General features: G+C 46.5%; 1 protein-coding gene across 1 annotated transcript in view; it reads left to right on the plus strand.

The window, feature by feature from the left end:
* TMEM132D (transmembrane protein 132D) overlaps positions 1-20,038 on the plus strand; it is a 189,660-nt gene that overhangs the window by 142,451 nt on the left and 27,171 nt on the right. Inside the window, exon 5 of the mRNA XM_033075746.2 lies at positions 15,087-15,230. Within this exon, the coding sequence (XP_032931637.1) occupies positions 15,087-15,230 (144 nt within the window). The remainder of the gene's footprint in view (positions 1-15,086; positions 15,231-20,038) is intronic.

A 20,038-nucleotide genomic window follows, 5' to 3' on the forward strand; every position in this document is an offset into this window, starting at 1 on the left:
TCAGTAGGCGTGCAGTGTGTACATTATCTGTAATAGCTGTGCTCCCTGTGATCAAAGGCAGAACTTTTCAATATGCAGTTGCACAGTATCATGATCAAGAGCTGGCAAGAATAATCTCATCAGATCTGTGCAGGCAGGGTGATAACAAGTTGTTTGTAGAAATTAATAGTGTGAGCTTAAATTTTTAAGATTTTCCCATGAGTGTGCTTGACCTTCTCTTCTTCAAAGGCCGTCATTTCATTTTCTGAGATTCTTTGGTTCTTCATCACTCACTTAGAGCCTGAAGGCAGAGTTCAGGTGTCACCTCCTGGTCAGGTGTAGCTATGGTAACAAGGCAAGAATCAAGGTTTGTGGTCTTCCAGTGCACATTTCGCCTGGGGTTAATAATGACCCCAATATTGGCAGCACTTAATATCCCCAAGCAATTACAGAAGGAATGGAAAGAAAATGAATGAGGATATTGATATTGCTAATTGTGGGCATTAGAGACCAGCTGGGAAGGAAATGAAGTTCTGTGGTACATGGGGAAAGCAGAAGTTCAAATCCCACTCTCTGCTCTCCTGAAATCAGGGATGGACAGGACCTGCCTGGCCCCCTTTCCTTCCTCCAGCCCCAGGGTTTGGACCCGTGCTGGGCTGGTGTGAGAGCACCTCAGTGCTCAGGTGTCCTGTCCAGCCCTTCACCAAAGGTTCAGTGCACCCAGGCAGGAATCCCATCCTGGCTGATGGCTCAGCACTCACAGAGCCAAAGCTGAGCCATTTCAGCAGAACACTGAGCCCAGCATGTTCTGCACTCTGTGCTGGCCCAGCAGGGCTGGGGCAGGGCTGGGGCTCCTCAGGGAGGTTCTGTTCCTCAGTGGGTTCTGTTCCTCAGGGGTTCTGTTCCTCTGCCACAGCCCTGGCACAAAGCTCTGATGCTGCTACAGCCTCTGCAGGAGGAAGCAATCCTCTCCTGCCCCATGGATTGACCCCCAAATTCCCCCATTCCTGCCCCATAAATTGAGCTGTCCTCCATAGATCAATTCTCTCCTGCTCCATAGATTAAGAGCCCTCCATCCTTCCTTGGCTCTCCATCCCTCCATCCCTCTCTGGCTCTCTCTCCATCCTCCCTTGTCTCTCCCCCCCTCCATCCCTCCGTGGCTCTCAGTCCCCTTTTCCCAGCAGGGATAGCAGATTCTGGGCTGTCACAAGTGAGGGTTTCATCCCCTCCATCCTTTGGGCAGCTCTGCCTGAGAGAAGCTCAGATGTGCTGTCCCTGGAGCTGACAGAGCTGTGCAGGATCTCAGCAGAGCTGTGCAGGATCTCAGCAGAGCTGTGGCAGGATCTCAGCAGAGCTGTGCACGATCTCAGCAGAGCTGTGCAGGATCTCAGCAGAGCTGGGACACTCCAGATGTTGATTTAGGGATGGATGGTGTCAGTTATTGCAGGTGAGGCTGCACCTTCAGCACTCACAGATCTCTGCACTCCCCACGTGTCCCTGCTGATGAATATGGATTAAATTGTGTTTTAAGTTTTACTTCTCTGATTGCAATTCCTGGTTCCTCCTCGTGAAATGGTTCCTCTGTTTTGTTTGTGTTATCAATGGGAACGCTTTGAAAATTGCTTTGGTGCTAAGGAGAGCAGGAGGAAAACATTGCTTCACACTGAGCATTTTGAAAGACTGTTTATACCCAGAGCATCAAATTAATTTCCCCAAAGAACAGGTTGAGCTGATCAAAACCAAAAATGATCATTGGTTTTGCACATATTTGAATACAAATAATTTAATTTCAAAAAGTCTGTTAAATGCAGCAGCCCATGGTCATTTCCATATTTCCTCAAGCACAATATAATTATTTTCTTAGACTCCATTTTCTTGGTTTTTAACCAGGGAAGAAGCTGTAGCATCCTTTTCTGTGGGATGCAGGCAGGGGTGGCTCAGGTCAGGGCACAGCCCTGATGTTCCTGATCTCAGATCCTTGGGGTGCCAGCCAGGGCAGGGGGAGAGCAGCACTTCATCCCTGGGTTTGCATTTTCATCTTTCTCTGCAAAGCTTTTGATTCTCAGTTGAGCCCCTCTGAGAATCCTAATGGAAAATAGTTGAAAGCTTTAAAATATCTAGAAATTCTGGCAGACCTTTGTAGGTTCTGAGAAATCTTCAGCATTTGTGAGAATTGGCAATCAGCAGCACTCACATACTTAGTTTTTAATACATGACTGTATATTTATATTTTTTAATACATAACTGTATATTTATATTTTTCAATACATAACTGTATATTTACATTTTTTAATACATGACTGTATATTTATATTTTTTAATACATGACTGTATATTTATATTGTTTAATACATGACTGTATATTTATATTTTTAATACATGACTGTATATTTATATTTTTTAATACATGCCTCATCACAGCAGTGAGTGAATTGCATTGAGAATTGAATTGAGAGCAGGGGTCACAAACAGCAAAACAGACTGAAAAATGCCAGGGCAGGACTTGGATCACCAAAGTCTGAATTTGGCCTCCCCAAAACCAAAGGATTTAATGTAAGGAGGGTTTTCAAAAAGCCTTCAGTGCAAGGCTGCTCCCCTGGAGGGGATGAGGACGGAAAAGGGAGGGAGAGCAGATCCAGCAGGAGCTGAGGCTGCTCTTGGCTGTTTGCCCTGCACAGCTGCACTTGGCCAACAGGTCAAGAATGCCCAAGATTCTAAGAATAACCTTTGTAAAAATGTTAATAGTGAAAAAAACAAAACATTTAATTTGGTTGCAGGGAGATTTAGCAATCGTTTCATTAGGCCATGCACTACCAGGATTGTGTCTCTGAGTCCAGACAGGCACGGGGAGCTGCCAGCACCTTGGAAAGACTGACACAAACCTCTCCCCATGGTAAATGTGAATCTAATTACAGCCAAGGTAAAGCAGAAACCCTGACTTTTCAAAGCAAGGACCAGGTTGTGATGTGCATGGTTCAGGTGTGACACCCAGACTCATACCCAGACTCTGAATTTCAGGGATCACTGAAATTGCTCAGCAGGCAATTCCCTGGCAGCTCACTTTTATTGGATTTTAATGGAGTAAATTCACTTAATTACATCTGTAAGGAAAAATTTAGGTGAGTAAAGGCACACAAGTTTGAAAATGTGGTGATTTGGCTTTCTGTGCAAGCTGGGACAGAGGGAGGTGTCCCTGCCCATGGCAGGGGGGGACTGAGGTCCCTTCCAAGCCAAACCAGCCTGGGGCTCTGTGAGAGCTGGGATGAGCAGAGGATGGAGCAGAGCTGCTACCAAAAAGGGGTTACTTGGCAGACAGCAGTGCTCAGGATACCAGAAACAATATTTTCCTAGATAATGATGTAGAATAAATAAGCCTCGTACAGAATCTGCTCACACAGTGGTGGAAAAGCAGATTTTAATTTCTCAGCATACAGTTTAATGTGAGCAGAATCTCTAAACAGAGAGTTGACATTGTTAACAAAGGTAATATTAGATTTGAATGAGAAACTTTGTATGGTTAATTAAAAATCAAAGGCACAGTTATAACAGAAGTAATTATCCAGGAGTATTAAATCAGTTGCAAGTCCGAGCCTGTAAAAGAATTAATCAGGAATAATTTAATATTTGATATTGAGGGCTTATATTTTCCACTAATGCCAAAATCCATTCCATTAAGCAGTACAATTCTTCAAGTCTCTCTGCAGATGGGTCCCTGGGAGCAGAGGAACAGGTCAGTGGGAAGAAGCTTTAATCTTTAATTCCTCTTTTCCTGGGCAGTTCCAGGGATCAGAGGTGTTTCTGTGGGAGCCCGTCTGCTGGGCTGGGCATTGCTGTGATCATTTCTGCAGCCTGGACAGCAGGAATGGTGTGAGAGCACAGGAGCTGCTCTCAGCTGCGCAGCCCAGCCTGTTTGTCACCCAGGGCTGGGCTCCAGTTCTTTCTTCCATTAATTAGTTTAATTTCCTTTAATTGCACTGGAGATCAATCCATACAAACATTCCTGTTTCCTGCAGCCATGGATTTCCTGATGCAGTTGCATTCTTTGGGAAATCACAGTTTTCTCTTTGATCCTTTTCCCTTTCCCCTTGTGCTGGAAGACCCTGGATCTCTGCTCTTGGTTCTGTTTCACCAGACCATTGCTCCTCTGGGGAATTCCTGCTGTAGCCTCTCTCACTCATCTTGTTTTTTCCTCCCTCACCTTTTTGGCCCTTCCCAGCTGTCCTGGACACACACAGGAAATAATCCAAGCAGGTCAGAAAAGGAAATCAGAAGGGATGGTTTGCCTTTGGTGGCAAGGGAGTTGAAATGCTGGGGGCTTTGGGGGGAATTCCTGGAGCAGAAAGGAGAAAGACAAAATCCCAGCTCAGGATGGGAGATTGTGATCACTCCTGAGTGCTCTGAGCTCCCAGCTCAGCTCAGACTGGGTCTCACTGCAGCCACCACAGGTTCTGTACAGCTGATTTTGGAAAAGAGGCTTTTGTTGAGCAGGGCTGTCCTTTGCCAAGGTAGGTCAGGAGCTTTGGGTGGATTTTGGCTGCAGGGCCTCGAGCTTGCAGTAAATTCTGAACCAACAGGAAAAGCTGCCCAAATAAAAGCAAAAGTCAGATTATGTTGGTCCGACGTGTCTGGCAGTGCCTTGAAGAAGGAGCATTTATTATTGTCATTTATTATTTAGTCTTCCTTTCTAACCCAATAACCAGCTTGTCACAGCAGTCCCGAGCCCCTGCAGCCATTTATCCTCTATATTTATTTAGCTGGGCTAAAATCCTGTATTTATCAGCTGGGCTGTGCCTGAGCTGTGTCTGAGATAAATGGGAACAGCATCCCCACGTCTGAGGCACTTATTGATCACATCAGGTGCTTTATCAGCTCCCAATAAAGGGCTGCTCACCTTCCCCTTCCTTCCTGGCTGTAAATCATCCTGCATAACTTACCTGGACAAAGCCCATTCCCCAAGCAGGGATTTCTTAAATTTCAGAATTTCCAGTAAAACCCCCCCTGAGGTGGTTCCAGCTGGGTTTGTTTCAGCCTGGGCTCCCACAGGACAGGGCCAGGTGAGCCCCAGTCCTTGCTGGGTCTGACCCTGGAACAGCCTCCCCTGAGCCCTAAAGCACCACCAGTATTTATTTATAAATAGCAAATAATATTTATTTATAAATAACAAATGCTGCAGCCTGCAGCTGGTCAGGGTCACACCTTCACAAACATCCTGCAGTGAATCTTCCTGAGCAGAGGGATTTATTTGTAGGGTTTTTTCCTCACATTTAACATGAGAAGCAAATGAAGCTGGTGCTCTTGCACTGACATCAGAAGAATTACTGGGTGCAGACCTCTGAACACACCAGATTAGGAAAGCACTTCAAATGTTCTGGCACAAAAATATTTAATTTGGTGTCAGGTCCAGATTTATTTCCTTGAGGTCACTGGGCTGATACCAACACAAGTTCTCTACCAATGGTTGCAGAAGGATTTGACATTAAACAGCACTCACAGAGCACACAACAGGGTCTTAAAGGCATTGAATCTGAAGCAAGCATGTTCCCCAGGATATTATTACAAGATTCTTCATGTCTTTTTTCTAATGGCTTCTTGGATTCCCTGCTTTCAGCCTGCCACAACCAGCTTTGCAAGTGTCCAACCTCTCTTTTTCTCTGTTATTAATTTTTTTTTCCTATTGTAAAGCATTATTCTGTCTGTCTAACTGCTTCTTAAGTTTATTGCTTTTCTGTGGTGCTGTTAGGGATTTTATTTCCCAATTGGTATTACTTTTTAACTACTCATGTAAATCTGTATCAGTTCAGATTCATGCAGAAAAAACAATTTGTCACAAATCTGTAAAGGCTAAAAATGATCAAAGCAGAGCTTGAGGGCTCACTGCTTTCTTTCTCAGCCTACTTGTAGACCTAGAAATGTTTTATCTTCGTTCAGATTCTGATCCTGCCCTTTACCACAGCCTTTATCTGTGGCAGGGGAGTCAAATTTTCGGGTCACTTCCTTGGCATATCTGCAAAATCAGCAAAGTTGCACCCATTTCTACCCAGAGAATCACAGAGGAGAAGTTCTGTAAGCAGTGCCACTGGGGTCCAGGCACAGAAACACCCCTCTGGACATGGAATCTGTGACCAGGGAGATTGTTAGAAATAAAATTTTGTGTTCTATTAAAACAAACAAAAAACCAAAATTAGTGACTTTTTTCCCCAAACCACACACAAAGAGCTGAAGGTGTGGCAGTGCTGGAGCAAAGCCCAGGGGATAAATGGCTGTAGTGCCAGGAAGGGGTGTGCAAGTCCCTCTGAGTGAGGGTGCCTGTGGCCAGGGCAGGAGGGGAGCAGTGCAGGACCATCCTTGTCCAGCCAGGGATTGTCCTCAGGACCTGCTGTGCCCCAGATTCTGTCCTGGCCACCCTGCTGTCCCCACCAAGGTCACGCTCACATGTCTCAGAGCAGACTTTGGCCCCATTTGCCATATGGGAGCTGGAAGATGATCCTTTTCTGACTGTCCCCTGTGTGATTTGTGTGTTTCTGTTTAAAGCTGAGGAGCTAATTGTGAAGGAGCAGAGCCCTGGCTGCAGGCTGCCCTGCTGCTCTGCTCATGAATGAACTGTTGGGTTGCAGGCAGCTTTCCAGGGCCCTGGGATGGTCCCAGTTTAGCTCAGGCTGCTCCTTGCCTGACATTCCTAAATATAAATGTGCTGCACGAGCTGCCAGGCCAGTCTGGGAGGGAATTTCGAACAGGCAGTTCAGTCACTTCTCCTCTGCACAGTGACCTGCAGAACATGAGTTCTCTTTTCCTTAAAGCCCTTTTTCCTCTCTTTAGAAAAGGGAAAAACTGGTTTGGTCCCTGCTCTGTGGCTCTGCCAGGAGAGTTTGCAGTAATTGCCACGTTTGGGCAGATTCCATCCCTGCAAACCTGCTGTTTCCTCATGGCCCCTGCAGCGTTTTCTCCACATTTGGTACATGGTCCTTGCTGTCAGGATTCTCCCCCTGCAGCAGGGAAATGGGAAGGCAGAGCTCCAGGGGTGGCTTGGGCAGCTCACAACCTCACTGCTCATCTGCTGTCCCCTCTGGAGAGCTGCAGGAGCAACAGCACAACTTGTACAGCCATGGGAAAATCGAGTCAGAGTTGATAAACGTGTTGATAAATCGATTTCTCGTCTCAGAGGTCTCTCAGCCTCCATGGCTCTGTGTGCACCTTGATTCTCCTGCTTTACCAACAGGTCTTGCTTAGCCCAGAGTTAAACCAAAGCTGTGGGAGATGGGAGGAGAGAACAAAGGAGCCTGCTGGAGATCTGCAGCATCCTGCAATCATTGTGGCAGAGCTGAATGCTAAAGAGGGCTGTAAAGCACCAGCTCTGCAGGTGTCACAGAACAGCCAGGATGTGCTGCTGGGAGAGGTGGCTGTGAGACATTAAAAGCTGGGAAAATTGTAGGAGATGATGGAGCAGCTTGGGAGGGGCACACAGAACGAGTGACAGAGGCAGTGGCACTGTGGGACACTGCCAGGGCACTGCTGAGTGAGATCCAGAGGGGATCAGTCCCAGGGAACAGCCCCTGCCGTGGCACTGGGCTCCAGGGAGGGCACACTGAGCACCAGGGCTCTGTGAGGAGCTGGGATGGAAATGGAATTACTGGGATGTTGCACAGCAGGGCCTCCAGGTACAAACAAAGCTGTGGGGAGCCCTGGCAGGCAGAGCTCAGCAGATGTGTGCTCACCTTAGGGTTACACCAGGATTGCTTTGAGGTGGGAATGTGTCTGATGGTAAAACAACAGGAAAATCTGAACTTATTCAGAAAATAAATCTCCTTTTGTTCCAGCACTTCTGCATTTATCAGAGGGCTCTGATTCCACGTCAGAGTCTGGGGAAGCCTTTTCCCAGTAACACAAACACCCATCCCTTACACCTCTGTCACCCTGTGATGCAGCAATACTTGTGCAAGGAACTTCTGTGATCACTGACTCTTTTATGTGTTCCTGACTTATGGCATCCATAGCTCTGCTCTGTGCTCAGCCATGTCTGTGAGATTTATTCCCTTTAACCATGGATCCCACAGGGCCAGCACGGGATGGGAGATGGGGAAAGGGTTCCCAGCCATGTCTGTGAGATTTATTCCCTTTAACCACAGATCCCATGGGGCCAGCACAGGGTGGGAGATGGGGAAAGGGTTCCCAGCCATGTCTGTGAGATTTATTCCCTTTAACCACAGATCCCACAGGGCCAGCATGGGGTGGGAGAGGGGAAGGATTTGTGTGCAGCTCAGGATACAGCACCAAGCTGTGAAAAAAAAATATAATTAAAAAAAAAACATATTAAACAAGGCTAGTGATTTGCTTGGGGGTTTTTAATGCTCCCCTCTGTTTCAGCCAGTTTGACCCCTGCCATGCTGGCTCTGTGCACATCCCACCAGATCTTTACTCTGCTGAACTGCACTGCCAGAGTCTCATTGGCATCCTTGCTTTGAAGTGGTATCCCAGAGCTTCCCCTTTGTCCCTGGAAATCCCCACATCACATCCACAGTCCAGCCCTGCAGGCACCAAACCCCTGCAAGACCCCGAGTGTGAAATCCTGACTAATTTGACTAATTTGGCACAAGAGCCTCCCCAGGCTCAGCACTGTGCTCACACCCAGAGACTCCTGAGATGCCAGCCCTGCTCCCTGTCCTGGGAGGATCAGCCTGTCCCTCTGTGCTGTGCCTGGCAGCCTGCTGGGGGAAAGCCAAGAAGAAATCCTCCCCAAATATACATTGTTTGTTTGTTTGCTTTAAAGAGCAAGCTGAGTTGTTATCAGCTCGAGCAGCCTGTCTAGAGCCTGAAATCAAGGATGCACACACAGCTTGGTGGAGTTACAGTTTGGGGCCTGTGAATTAATTAGCAATTTCTCTGCTAAACACAGCCTGACAACTCTGAGGCTTCCTGGGTCTGACTTTGATAAGCAGGGAAGGTACATGACAGCTCCCTGGGCTGGTGGGAGCCTGCTTAGCACTGCAAACACCCAAACACCAAAGGAGCTCCCCAGAAGGATGCTGACACAATTCCTAAATGCTGCACATCAAAGGGGCTTTGTCATCTTAAACCTGAGACAAATTAAATTCCCATTGCCTCTACAGTGAGGAAAAGTGAATTCCCATGGGGGGCTCTGCCTCCCCAGGTGTGACAGAGCCAGAGCAGCCTCTGCTGGGACCATCCCAGTGCTGAGCTCTGCAGTTTTCAATATTTCTGTTTGCTCCCAGAGCAGCCTCTGCTGGTTCCATCCCAGTCCATCCCAGTGCTGAACTCTACACTTTTCCATATTTCTGTTTGCTCCCAGTGCAGCCTCTGCTGGTTCCATCCCAGTCCATCCCAGTACTGAGCTCTGCAGTTTTCCTGGGTGCTGTTTGCTCCCAGAAACACAGAAGTCAGGTTTAAAATCAACTTGTGCTCAGTGAAGTCACCGTTGCACACCTGGAATCCCGAGGTGTTTTTATGCAGAGCTGTCAATAACAATGAGCCCCAAGAAGGAGGCAGCAGCTCTCCCTCCCTCCCTCCCCAGGATTTGCTCTTGCCCTTGCTGTGTTTGCCGTGTTTTACCTGCAGGAGCTGTTACCTGTGGTTAGCTGGCTCTGAGCTGGGGCTGGGCACTGCACACACACCAAACAAACCCAACATCTCTGTTCTGAACCCTTCCAGCTGAGCCACACAAAACAGGCAGAGGCAGGGAGAAGGGACACAACAGGCAGACGTGGTTTTCTCTCCCTGGGAGTGAGATGATTTATTTCCTGGCATTTTTCATCACTTAAGGACGTGGAATTGCATCCTGCAATCACAGGCAGTGCCCACAGTCTGTCCTGCACAGCCAGGAGAAACAGGAATTACAGCCTGGGCAGAGTCCCTGTGCTTGCCTGCTGAGATGCATTTCTTCCCTTCTTGAGCTTTTTGCTGAACATCACAGGCTGTGTAACGAGAAACCTCTCACTGCTGGTCATCCTCTAACGATCCCCTTTTCCTTTGTACCACCTGCCTCTCACTTTGCTCCTTCTCTCCCTCTTTACTGTGCTCAGCACTGCCACATCTTCAGCTGCTCTCCCCCTCCTCCAGCCTCAGTGATAGATTCTATCTACACCCAGATGAAAGTTTGTTAGCAAGAATATAAAACAGCTTCAAGCTTTGCAGAAGTTAAGTCTGGGATTAAATATAATTAGATATTTTTCCTGGCTGCCTTGTGTGTGACAGTAGGAGTGGCAGACAGTCTCTGATTATCCCGTGTGTTTTTTTTTTTCCCTACAGCACAACCCAGCCATTGGCAGTTCTCTGTTTTTAACTGGAAAATTGGGATTGCTGGGCTCTGTGTGTGTTTGGGGTTTTGTTCCACTGCTTGTCCTTGCCATGTCTGCTCCCTGCACTGATTCTGCCCCAGTGAGGAGGGAGAGCATGGCTGGAGGTGTCACCCCATCACACAGAGCCAAAATTGTTCAAGGAATCCCAGTCTGAGGAGGAAAGGGTGAAAAATATATTCAGGCATTGATTCTGCCACCCACTCCTTTCTAAACAGTGGTTTGCAATCACATTTTGCCATTCAGAAAATCCATTTTCCCCTCTCTAGCAGCTGTGGGAAGAGTGGGAGTCAGCAGGTGGATGTGTCCAGAGAAATGTTCTGTTTAACCCTGTGTCAGCACATCTCTGCTGCCTGCACTGAGCAAAAAGGGAACCTGCTGAAAGCTGGAATGAAATGGGATTCATTTGCTTATATCCCCCTCCTCTCTCCCATCCCCAGACCTCACTTTTCATTCTGCATGTGAAAGGTGCCCACATTAAACCAAACATTTAACCTTGAAGTTCGTGTCAGTCTGTCCACATTTTCTCATTCAGGTTTCACCATCATTTCTCATACTTGCAGCGTTTCAACTTGTACCTTCAACTCTTCTGTTTATATTAAAGGTCTCACAAATTAATTTGGGTTATTTCTGGCCTCTGCTCCTTTCCTCCTTTGGACACAGAAGAATTGCAGCTGAGTTTTCAATAATTTTTCCAGTGCATCCTAAAGAATCTGGAAACAACAGGGGAAATAAGGAAACCAGAATGATATTTTATGTATTTCTAGCTGTTTGCAAGCTCAGAGCTGACAATAATGTACTGCAGGCGAGGAAATCTTCTTTGGAACAATTTTGGTTTCTCTGCAGCACCTTGTATCTAACCCCAGCAGCTGCTCCTGAAACTTGTACTTCAGCTGCCATAATCTTATCATTAAAGGTGGATTTAGGTTTTGAGAGCTGATGAACAGACCCTTTTTCCTTGCAGCCAGGGGCTGGAGATGACTCTGCACTTCAGGTGCAAGCTCAGCTTTGCCCCAGCTCCGAACTAATCCCAAATAATCGAGGGTGGTGCCACGGACCAGCAGCTCCTGGGGGAGATGCAGCTCTTGGCTCTTTTGTTCAGCTGCTGCTTCCTGACTCCTCAAATCCCTTTTTGTGTCCTACCCTTGCAGTGGTAACAGGAGGAAAAGAGCTGAGTTTGACCACATCCATGAGAATGTCAAGCATTTAGACTTTATTGGTTTAGAAGCTTACTAAATTTAAACAGAAGCATTAACATGGCCTTAGGCTCTCTTGACAGTTATAAACTCTTCCTTGGGGGGATTTCTGTAATGCTTTCTAATCAGCTTAAGGAGTTAATTAAACAGCTGTCACTTAGCTCCTTAATTCTGAGACTTGATGCTAAATAAGATTTGAAATTAGTTATGCATGACTGCAGCGTGGATTCTGTGATTTGAGCAAGATGGGTGCACAGGAGGCAGAGCTGGCTCTTCTTTAACTGAATTGTGAAAAGATTCAAGGTGGGGCCCTGGATTAATGCTCCACATGCTGATTAATAGAAAATACATTGGAAAGGAGAAAATGGGGAATGTTAAGGAATGTGAATGGGAGGGATTTGCAGGCAGTGTTCAGTCTTGTTTGTGGCGTGCTCTGGACTTGAGGAGATCTCAGGGATGCTTTCATTCTCCTCCTGATTGCAGTCTGTGCATAACCCAAAAGCCAAAACACCTTCTGAAAGCCAAGAGGAACACTCTTGGTTTTTGAAATGAGATCTTTAGGCTGCACAGAGATATTCCACTGCCCTAAGGAAGGATGGCTCTGGAGATCTGCTGTGCTTCTGGAGCAGGAATTGCAGTGCCATGGGGAATTTCTAATCCCCTTTTCCTGTGTACTGGAGTAGGACAAGCACTTCTGAAGGGTGAGTGTGGTGAGAAGGGAGCAGCAGCAAGAGGAGTTACTGATGGGTAAGGCACTGAGTTAACTGCCAGGGGTAAATGTGGAGTAAAGGAGTAAATGTGGTTTGGATTCAGGAGCTGCTGAGCATTTCCAGGCTCAGCCCAAGCTCCCAGGGCACCACAAGTTTCAGAAAGGAGCCCCTCGAGTCCTGGGCTGAGTGGAGCTTGGGTTAGTCATGCATTTATTTATTTAAAAGGTTATATATATATACATATCCACAAACACTGGGAAATCTGTGTATATGCTGATCACTGGGGGCAGGAACAGAAATTTGGAACAATTTATAAAGATATTGTTAAAGTCCCTTTTTTTCACCCTAGGAAAGATAAGGCAAAAGATGTCCAAAGGGAAATTAAATTTCAGGGAAGCTACCTATTAAAATTGAAAGAAAAAATAAAAACTAATAGGTATTCACTTCTGCATTTCAACTTAAATTGATGCTTACTGTGTACATCTTCTGAATATGTTTCTGCTGGAGGGCTCAATATGCTCAGTTATTTAATATGGATCTCTTCAGCAAGCAAAGAACTCTCACTCCAGCAGCTTCTTTAAAGTATTACTATTTATTTACCGTGGTAGCAATTTCAGAATAAAGATTACCTGGTCTTCCATTTCTAATACATGAAGAGACATATTTTTCTCTGATTATTTCATTTTATTATTGGAGGGGCTCAGTGTAAGTGAATTACAGAGCTATGCTGTGCTAATAGTTAAAGTTCAGCATCTTTTTAACAGCTGCTGAGGGAATCAGCTTCTAACAGTGACACTTTTTGGCTGTAACTTTGCAAAAGCATAACTGCTCCCATCCTGAGGTGTCCTGACATCTTATCTCCTGTAATCTATGTTATTTGTAGATAAAGAACATCATATTTCTTCAGGAGACTCAAGCAGCAGAAAGCAACAGTTTTAAATTAGTAACTATTTCAATTTATAGCTTTTACATGCTGAGCTCTGAGCCATAAATCTCAGTGGAGCTAAATGAGTGTGGTGTTGGTTTCCTCAGAATGAATTTTCCCCTGATTTCACCAGGGGAATGCTCAGCCCCTCCTGGCTGAACACAAAGGAACATTTCCCTGTGCCCTGCTGTGGGAGCTGCTCTCAGAGTTGTTATCCCTCCCTGCCAAAGAAATCATCCTGGGAGTCCTTCCCTGGTTTTTTGGGGTGGGCACAGAGCTGCCCCAGGACGTGCCCAAATTCCTGGGGTCAGATAGGAGAGCAGGGAGCTGCAGCATTCCCATCCAGAGGCAGGAACAGCTGGATTGGGATGCACTCTGTGCTCAGAGTATCCAGAATAACTGGGAAACTCAGAGACTCAAAAGAAATTCATGGAGCTTTTGAGAATCATTCTCAGTTCCTGGCTCTTACCAGGGGAAATTACATTTGCCTTTGGTAAGCAGAGCTCATTAATCACGCTGTTTCAAAGGCTTGCTTATTAAAGTTCCCTTTGCTTTTTAAAATAATTGTGAGGGTCACACTGCTGGAGCAGGAAGGGAGGAGCTGCTGCTGCTTGGGGAGCAGCTCAGGACGAGGTGGGAGCAGCTTGGTGTGGCCCCCAATAATCCCAGAACAATGAGATTTATGGCCAAGACCACCAGCAGGACCAGCAGTGATGCTGGGTCACAGCACTGGCTCTGGCAGGCTGCCCCGTTTGTGGAGCCTGAGAGAGCAGCAAAAACTTCTGAGTAACTTGGGTGCAAAGCCCAGATGGGGGAAAAAACAAAGAACCTGGAGACTTAATTGCAAATCTGAGAACTCACAGCCTGAGCAATGTGTTCTGCACTGGGAGCAAATGTGTGCTCGACAGACCTGACTGTACAGGCAGATATTGTCACCCCTGTTGAATTCTAATTTCAATATTTCTGAAGGGCTTTTGTGCTGGAGGAGGGAGAGGATTTTCTTCTCAAGTTCTCTTCTTGTGAAATCCTCTTTCTCCCTTCCCCAAAGATCACGGTGAGGATGGGGCAACCTCAGCAAAGCAGCTGTCAAGTGACCAGGAGGGGCTTTTTCCTTTCTTTAAATATTGCTTTGAGTCTGAATAAAGTGTGTCTGTCTCTTTAAGTAAGAGGAAAAGGTCTTTTTGATGTGAATACTTTAGAGGAGGAAAATCTCAGCTTCTCCCCTGTAGCTCAAGAGGCAGTAGGAGCAGTCATCATCTTCTGGTACCTTGGTTCCAATCTCCCACTTTCTTGTCTTCCAGGAGGAAAATCAGGTCAGTCTCAGAGCTCATAGTGGGAACTGTTTAGATAATGAGAATTTAGCACTTGGGGGGCTTTGGGAGCCTTTATTGCACAGGAGCCAGCTGAAATCAAGAGCCTCTTGTTCTCCAGGATGGTCCCAGCTCCACAGGCACAGCTCTGGCAGCTCAGAGACCTTTCCAGAAATGAGCAGGGTTGGCAGCCAGGGTGGGGGGACTCGAGCAGCAGTTTGTGCTCAGTGCTGGCACAGATCAGAGGTGACACCAGTGACAAAGAGCTGTGCTGCTCCTCACATGATCAGAACTCAGCACCTGCCAATAAGAAATGTAAATCAAACAGAGGAATGGGTTCTGCAGTAGGCACAGGTTGTGTTTGAAGAGCCCAGACCCTCTGAGCATCCCTCTGTGAGAGGCTGGGTCTGCACAAACCCCTGGGAAAGGTAAAGCAGGAGGTGTGGGGAAGTGCTTGCCCAGCAAGAGCCAGGAAATCCTGGAAAGCTCCAGAACTGTGATTCCACTCAGGAACAGTTCTGCTGCACTTGGAGCAGTTCTTGCCACAGCCACCAGGAATTAAAGCTGAATCTAGGTGGTACTAATGAATTCATAGCAATACATCTATATAAATATATAGATATATATGTGAAGTGGCCTTTTGTTTTCTTTCCCCCCAGGAAGCAGAGATCCTGAACACAGCTATCCTCACTGGGAAAACAGTGGCTGTCCCTGTCAAGGTGGTTTCTGTGGAAGATGATGGGACTGTGACAGATCTGGTGGAGTCTGTGGAATGCAGCTCATCAGATGAAGATGTCATCAAGGTAGGACCTGCACAACAGTGCTGTTCTCTAGTGGAACAAGTTCTTTTCCTCCTGCTGGAACACCAGGATTTATTATTGCTGTGATTGCTCTGTGTGCTTCAGTGAAGCAGCAAACCAAACACAAAATGACAATTTCCATCCTGCCCATCAAACACTCGGGGGTGTCTGGCACTTCCCACCTGGGGAGGATTTCCAGAGCTGCCTCTGGAGCCCCATGGGCTGTGCAGGTGCAGGAATGTTGGTGCTGAAGGAAAATATTTGTCCTTATGTTGTGGGAGTTAATGGACTAAGTCCTTACTAACTCACTCATCTTCTATTTAAATTTTTTTTTTTGGTGAATTGGAAAAAAAAAAAGTTTTGAAATCAAATATATAATTTGGAAGACATGTGAAAAATCAGGTTTGCTTTCTGAAGTTCCAGGGATTGCTGTAAGGCTGTGGATGTACCATCAGTGCTGTGTGTCCAGTGTTACCCACACAAACACCATCAGTGGTGGTGGCAGTGACAGCCCCAGTGCCACCCCAGGCTGGCCCCAGCACGGAGCAGGATGTCCTGGGCTCCTGTTGCAGAGCAGCTCAGAGGTTTCTGCAGAGCTGAAATGAGTTGCCAGTTTAAAGTGAGCTCTTAATTGAAAATGTGTCTCGAGTTTGCAGTTTACCTGCTCTGGTTCAGACCCAGCCTTGTTCACTGGCATCTAATGAAGATAAAGAAATATAATTACTGGCCAGCCTTCAGCATGCAGCAGTAATTAGAGTTTCTGTTCTCTGGGCATTAGAGTGGGGAATAGAAAATGGAAGAAAAATCTGCTTAGGATGCCCATTGAAAAATAAAGATTAAGATTACACTTCTTTGGGTCTCTGCTGTTGCTGTTTTTCAATGCATCTGCCAAGCAGCATCCCACAGATTGATTATGTCTTCGTGGCTTAGCTTTTATTCCTGGCTTTTTGGTGTTGATTAATGATGAGGTTAAGCTCATTTTCCTTGCAGAATGAGGATACCTCATTCTTCTTTTCGTTTCAGGGTCCACATTTATTACTCACTTCTTTCATCTGAGGCTTCAAAGAACTTTAATGAGCTGGTCCAAACCCTGCCCTGACTCATTTTGTGCCAAACTGCACCTACCTGAACCTGGCTGAATATGTCAGAGCAGAATTCAGTCCATTGGAACAATATTTGTATTGACAAATGATTATCAGAAATTATGTGGTCCAGCATGACAGAATAACCACACCAAGGAATGGAGGTGTGTTACAGACTCTGTTTCACTAATGAGACACAGAAAAGTTAAAGTTCAAAGTGCTGCAAGGCACTGACCATTTGTAGAGAGTAAAACTCCTACTGAACTAATGGGGGGAAAAAGAGAGATTTTTGAGCAGACTTTATTTTTGCTGAGTTATTAGTAAGGAATAAACTCTCAAGATGATTTTAATCAAGAGTAAGGAGAGAAGAAAAATCAGCTTCTTGTAATCTTTCATTTTAAAAAGACATTTCTATTTCCAAATGGCCATTTTTTTCAAGGCTCAACAAAGCCTGCAAGTTTCCAAAGCAACATGTTCCAGTGCTCTGGGTTTTCAGTGTGATGAGTTAATTGAAAATCTGCATTTGGTTTGCCCTGAAACGAAATCTCCTTTTTGTTCATTTTGTTTGATCAGACACCTGAAAGTTGCCAGAAGTCACCCAGGGGGCAGGACTGAGTTCCTCTGCCCCTTTTTTGTGTTGTGCTGTGTGTTTGAAATGTGTGTGCTACCCAAACTGTGTGCTGTTCCAGCAAACCCTGCAGCTGATTTCGTGCTGGAGCTGAGCAGGGAGGCTCTGCTGGGATGGCAGAGGGGCTCAGGGATGGCAGAGGGGTCAGGGATGGCAGAGGGGCTCTGGGCTCAGGGATGGCAGAGGGGCTCAGGGATGGCAGAGGGGCTCTGGGCTCAGGGATGGCAGGGGGATTGTTGTTGGCATCCTCTGCACAGCCTGGAGCCCTGCAGGGTGCCCAGCGTGGCCTCTCTCTCAGAATTCCCATTTCCCACAATCACAGAATTTTGGGTTGGAAGAGACCTCCAAGATCAAATCCAGCCCAGCCCTAACACAACTAACCCATGGCACCCAGTGCCACATCCACTCTTGTTTTAAACACATCCAGCCTTGTTTTAAACACATCCAGGGATGGTGACTCCACCACCTCCTGGGCAGACAGTTCCAGTACTTGATCACTCTTCCCATAAAAAACTTTCTCCTGCCATCCAGCCTATCTAGGCTGGGAAATCTTTTCCTTGGTGCAGCTTTCCCAGAGCTCCCAGCCTGTTCTGGCTGTGGGGGCTTGCCTGGCACTGTGCTGATCCCAGGCAGAGATGTTGATCCCAGGGCACTGATCCCAGGCAGGGATGATCCCAGGATGCTGATCCCAGGATGGGTTGCTGATCCCAGACAGGGATGCTGATCCCAGGACACTGATCCCAGTCAGGGATGATCCCAGGATGGGATGCTGATCCCAGGCAGGGATGCTGATCCCAGGATGCTGATCCCAGGCAGGGATGCTGATCTCAGGATGATGATCTCAGGATGGGATGCTGATCCCAGACAGGGATGCTGATCCCAGGATGCTGATCCCAAGATGTTGCAGTCCATGATGGGGACTCATTTCTGATCCCAGGCTGGGTTGCTGATCCCAGGATGATGATCCCAGGCTGGGTTGCTGATCCCAGATAGGGATGCTGATCCCAGGATGGGTTGCTGATCCCAGATAGGGATGCTGATCCCAGGATGGGTTGCTGATCCCAGACAGGGATGCTGACCCCAAGATGTTCAGTCCATGATGGGGACTCATTTCTGATCCCAGGCAGGGATGCTGACCCCAAGATGTTCAGTCCATGATGGGGACTCATTTCTGATCCCAGACAGGGATGCTGACCCCAAGATGTTCAGTCCACGATGGGGACTCATTTCTGATCCCAGGGAAGGGCTGGCAGCTGCTCTGCTCTGACACTTGGGAGGGTGTTAGAGGGGAGAACAGCACACTTGGCAATTTGTGAAATATTACTGCAGGCTAATAAATCTTTCACTAACACTTAGTGTGGTTTTATCAGTGGCAAAACAACGGCTTGTTCATCATGTGAGAGACTTCATGGAAGCTGGAGTGTCAGAGCATTTAACATAGCCTGGAGCAGGCAGTGTTTTAAAGCATGAAACTTTCACCAGCTGTTCCTTTTCTTCCTTGCCCTGGTGCACTTTGGGGGGAAGATGAATTCTTCTAAAGTCACTGGAGTGACAGAGTCAAAAAATCAAAGGGAGAAAAAAAAACCCACCAAACTAATAATAATAATAATAATAATAATAATAATAATAATAATAATAATCTGGTCGATCTCAGCACTGTGCTTTGTGCAGCCCCTGCCTGTTCCTCTCCAGCACATCCCTGGGCCCCTGTGCTCACACATTTTCAGCTGGAAAGGGCAAAGGTGTGTGAAGATACAAAACTTCCCAACCAGGAGTGGGCAGAATCCCAGTCTCCCGGTGCTCTCATGTTTAAGGCCAGCTCAGAGTGAATTAGGGTGCTCATTGAGCCTGGAAGCTGCCAGGTCAGCCCTGCTTGCCCCAGGGGATGAGTGCAGGGAGAAGGAAAGAGGAATTCCTCCTGCCCTGAGCAGCAGGGATCTGTTCAGCTGGCTAACCAGAATGTGCAATATTTTGTATACATAAAGTATAACAGAATAGATAAATCTGTGCCTTGGGAGTGCAGTGAAGATCAAGTTCATGCCTTGATTTTCCATAATATATTGGGATTTCTCCCAGCAGCTGAACTGCCTTTCTCCATCCCCAAAAAATTTTGATCCATCCTGGAAGCAATCTTGATCTAAGTCAGCAAATGTATGTTTTTATTTTCTGCAATGTCTAAACATGTCATTTTGATAGAAAATGATGAAATCATGTCCTGTCATTTCAACTTCAGTTTCAGTATTGCTGACATCAGAATCTATCTGACCTTTTCACCTTAGGATGGAGCAACTTCAAAAATGAAAATGCTTTTTGTGCTCTGCTCTAGGGATCAGGATACAGGACAAACTCAGAGAAATGCCCTGTCAAAACTAAGAGTAATAATAGCTGCAGAGTTCAGTTCATGGGCTGCTGGTGTTGGTTATAAAGGGAGAATTTTAATCTCTGGTATGAAAAACAGACGTGGCAAAGATGAATTCTGAATGTAGATCCAGTACAACAGCCTTGCATCCCCCAGGAATTGTCAAAACCCACCTAAAGCTGCTGAAGTTCCTGGATTTGTCTCTTCCATATTCTGCCAATTCATCATTGTGATGTGGATCTTGGGAAGTGACGAGGTTTCTGTGGTGCTTTTTGCCTTTTTGCAATCATCCATCCTGAAAACCCCAGCGGGACTGCCACAGTCACTGCTGCCTGCACTTCTTGGTATTTTTGAAAGGCTATAAGTTTATAAGATAAAAAACTTCTGTGTAATGGAAAAGAGCATCCAAATAATTTCTGAATTGAGGCTTCAAAATTCTACAGAAGATACCGAGGAATTGTGCTTCATGGAAAAAAATGTGTGTTCTTGTAGAGCCAGGGTGAGAATCTCCTCCTGTGGGTGTTTCTCTTTATTAAAGGGAGGAATATGTCTGTATCCATGCCAAGGGGGATGTAATCATTTGGTGACCCCAGAAGGGGCTGAGGGGTGTCCCCAGTGTGCTGCAGCACTGCTGGGCTGCAGTTCTGGACTGTGCAGAGCTCTCACAGAGCTGCCACCCCTGCCTCTGCTGCCCAGAGTGAAAATCAGTGAAAATCAGTGAAAATCAGTGAAATCCCTTTTT

The sequence above is a fragment of the Catharus ustulatus genome, chromosome 18, assembly GCF_009819885.2.
Source record: "Catharus ustulatus isolate bCatUst1 chromosome 18, bCatUst1.pri.v2, whole genome shotgun sequence".
Taxonomy (NCBI): Eukaryota; Metazoa; Chordata; class Aves; order Passeriformes; family Turdidae; genus Catharus; species Catharus ustulatus.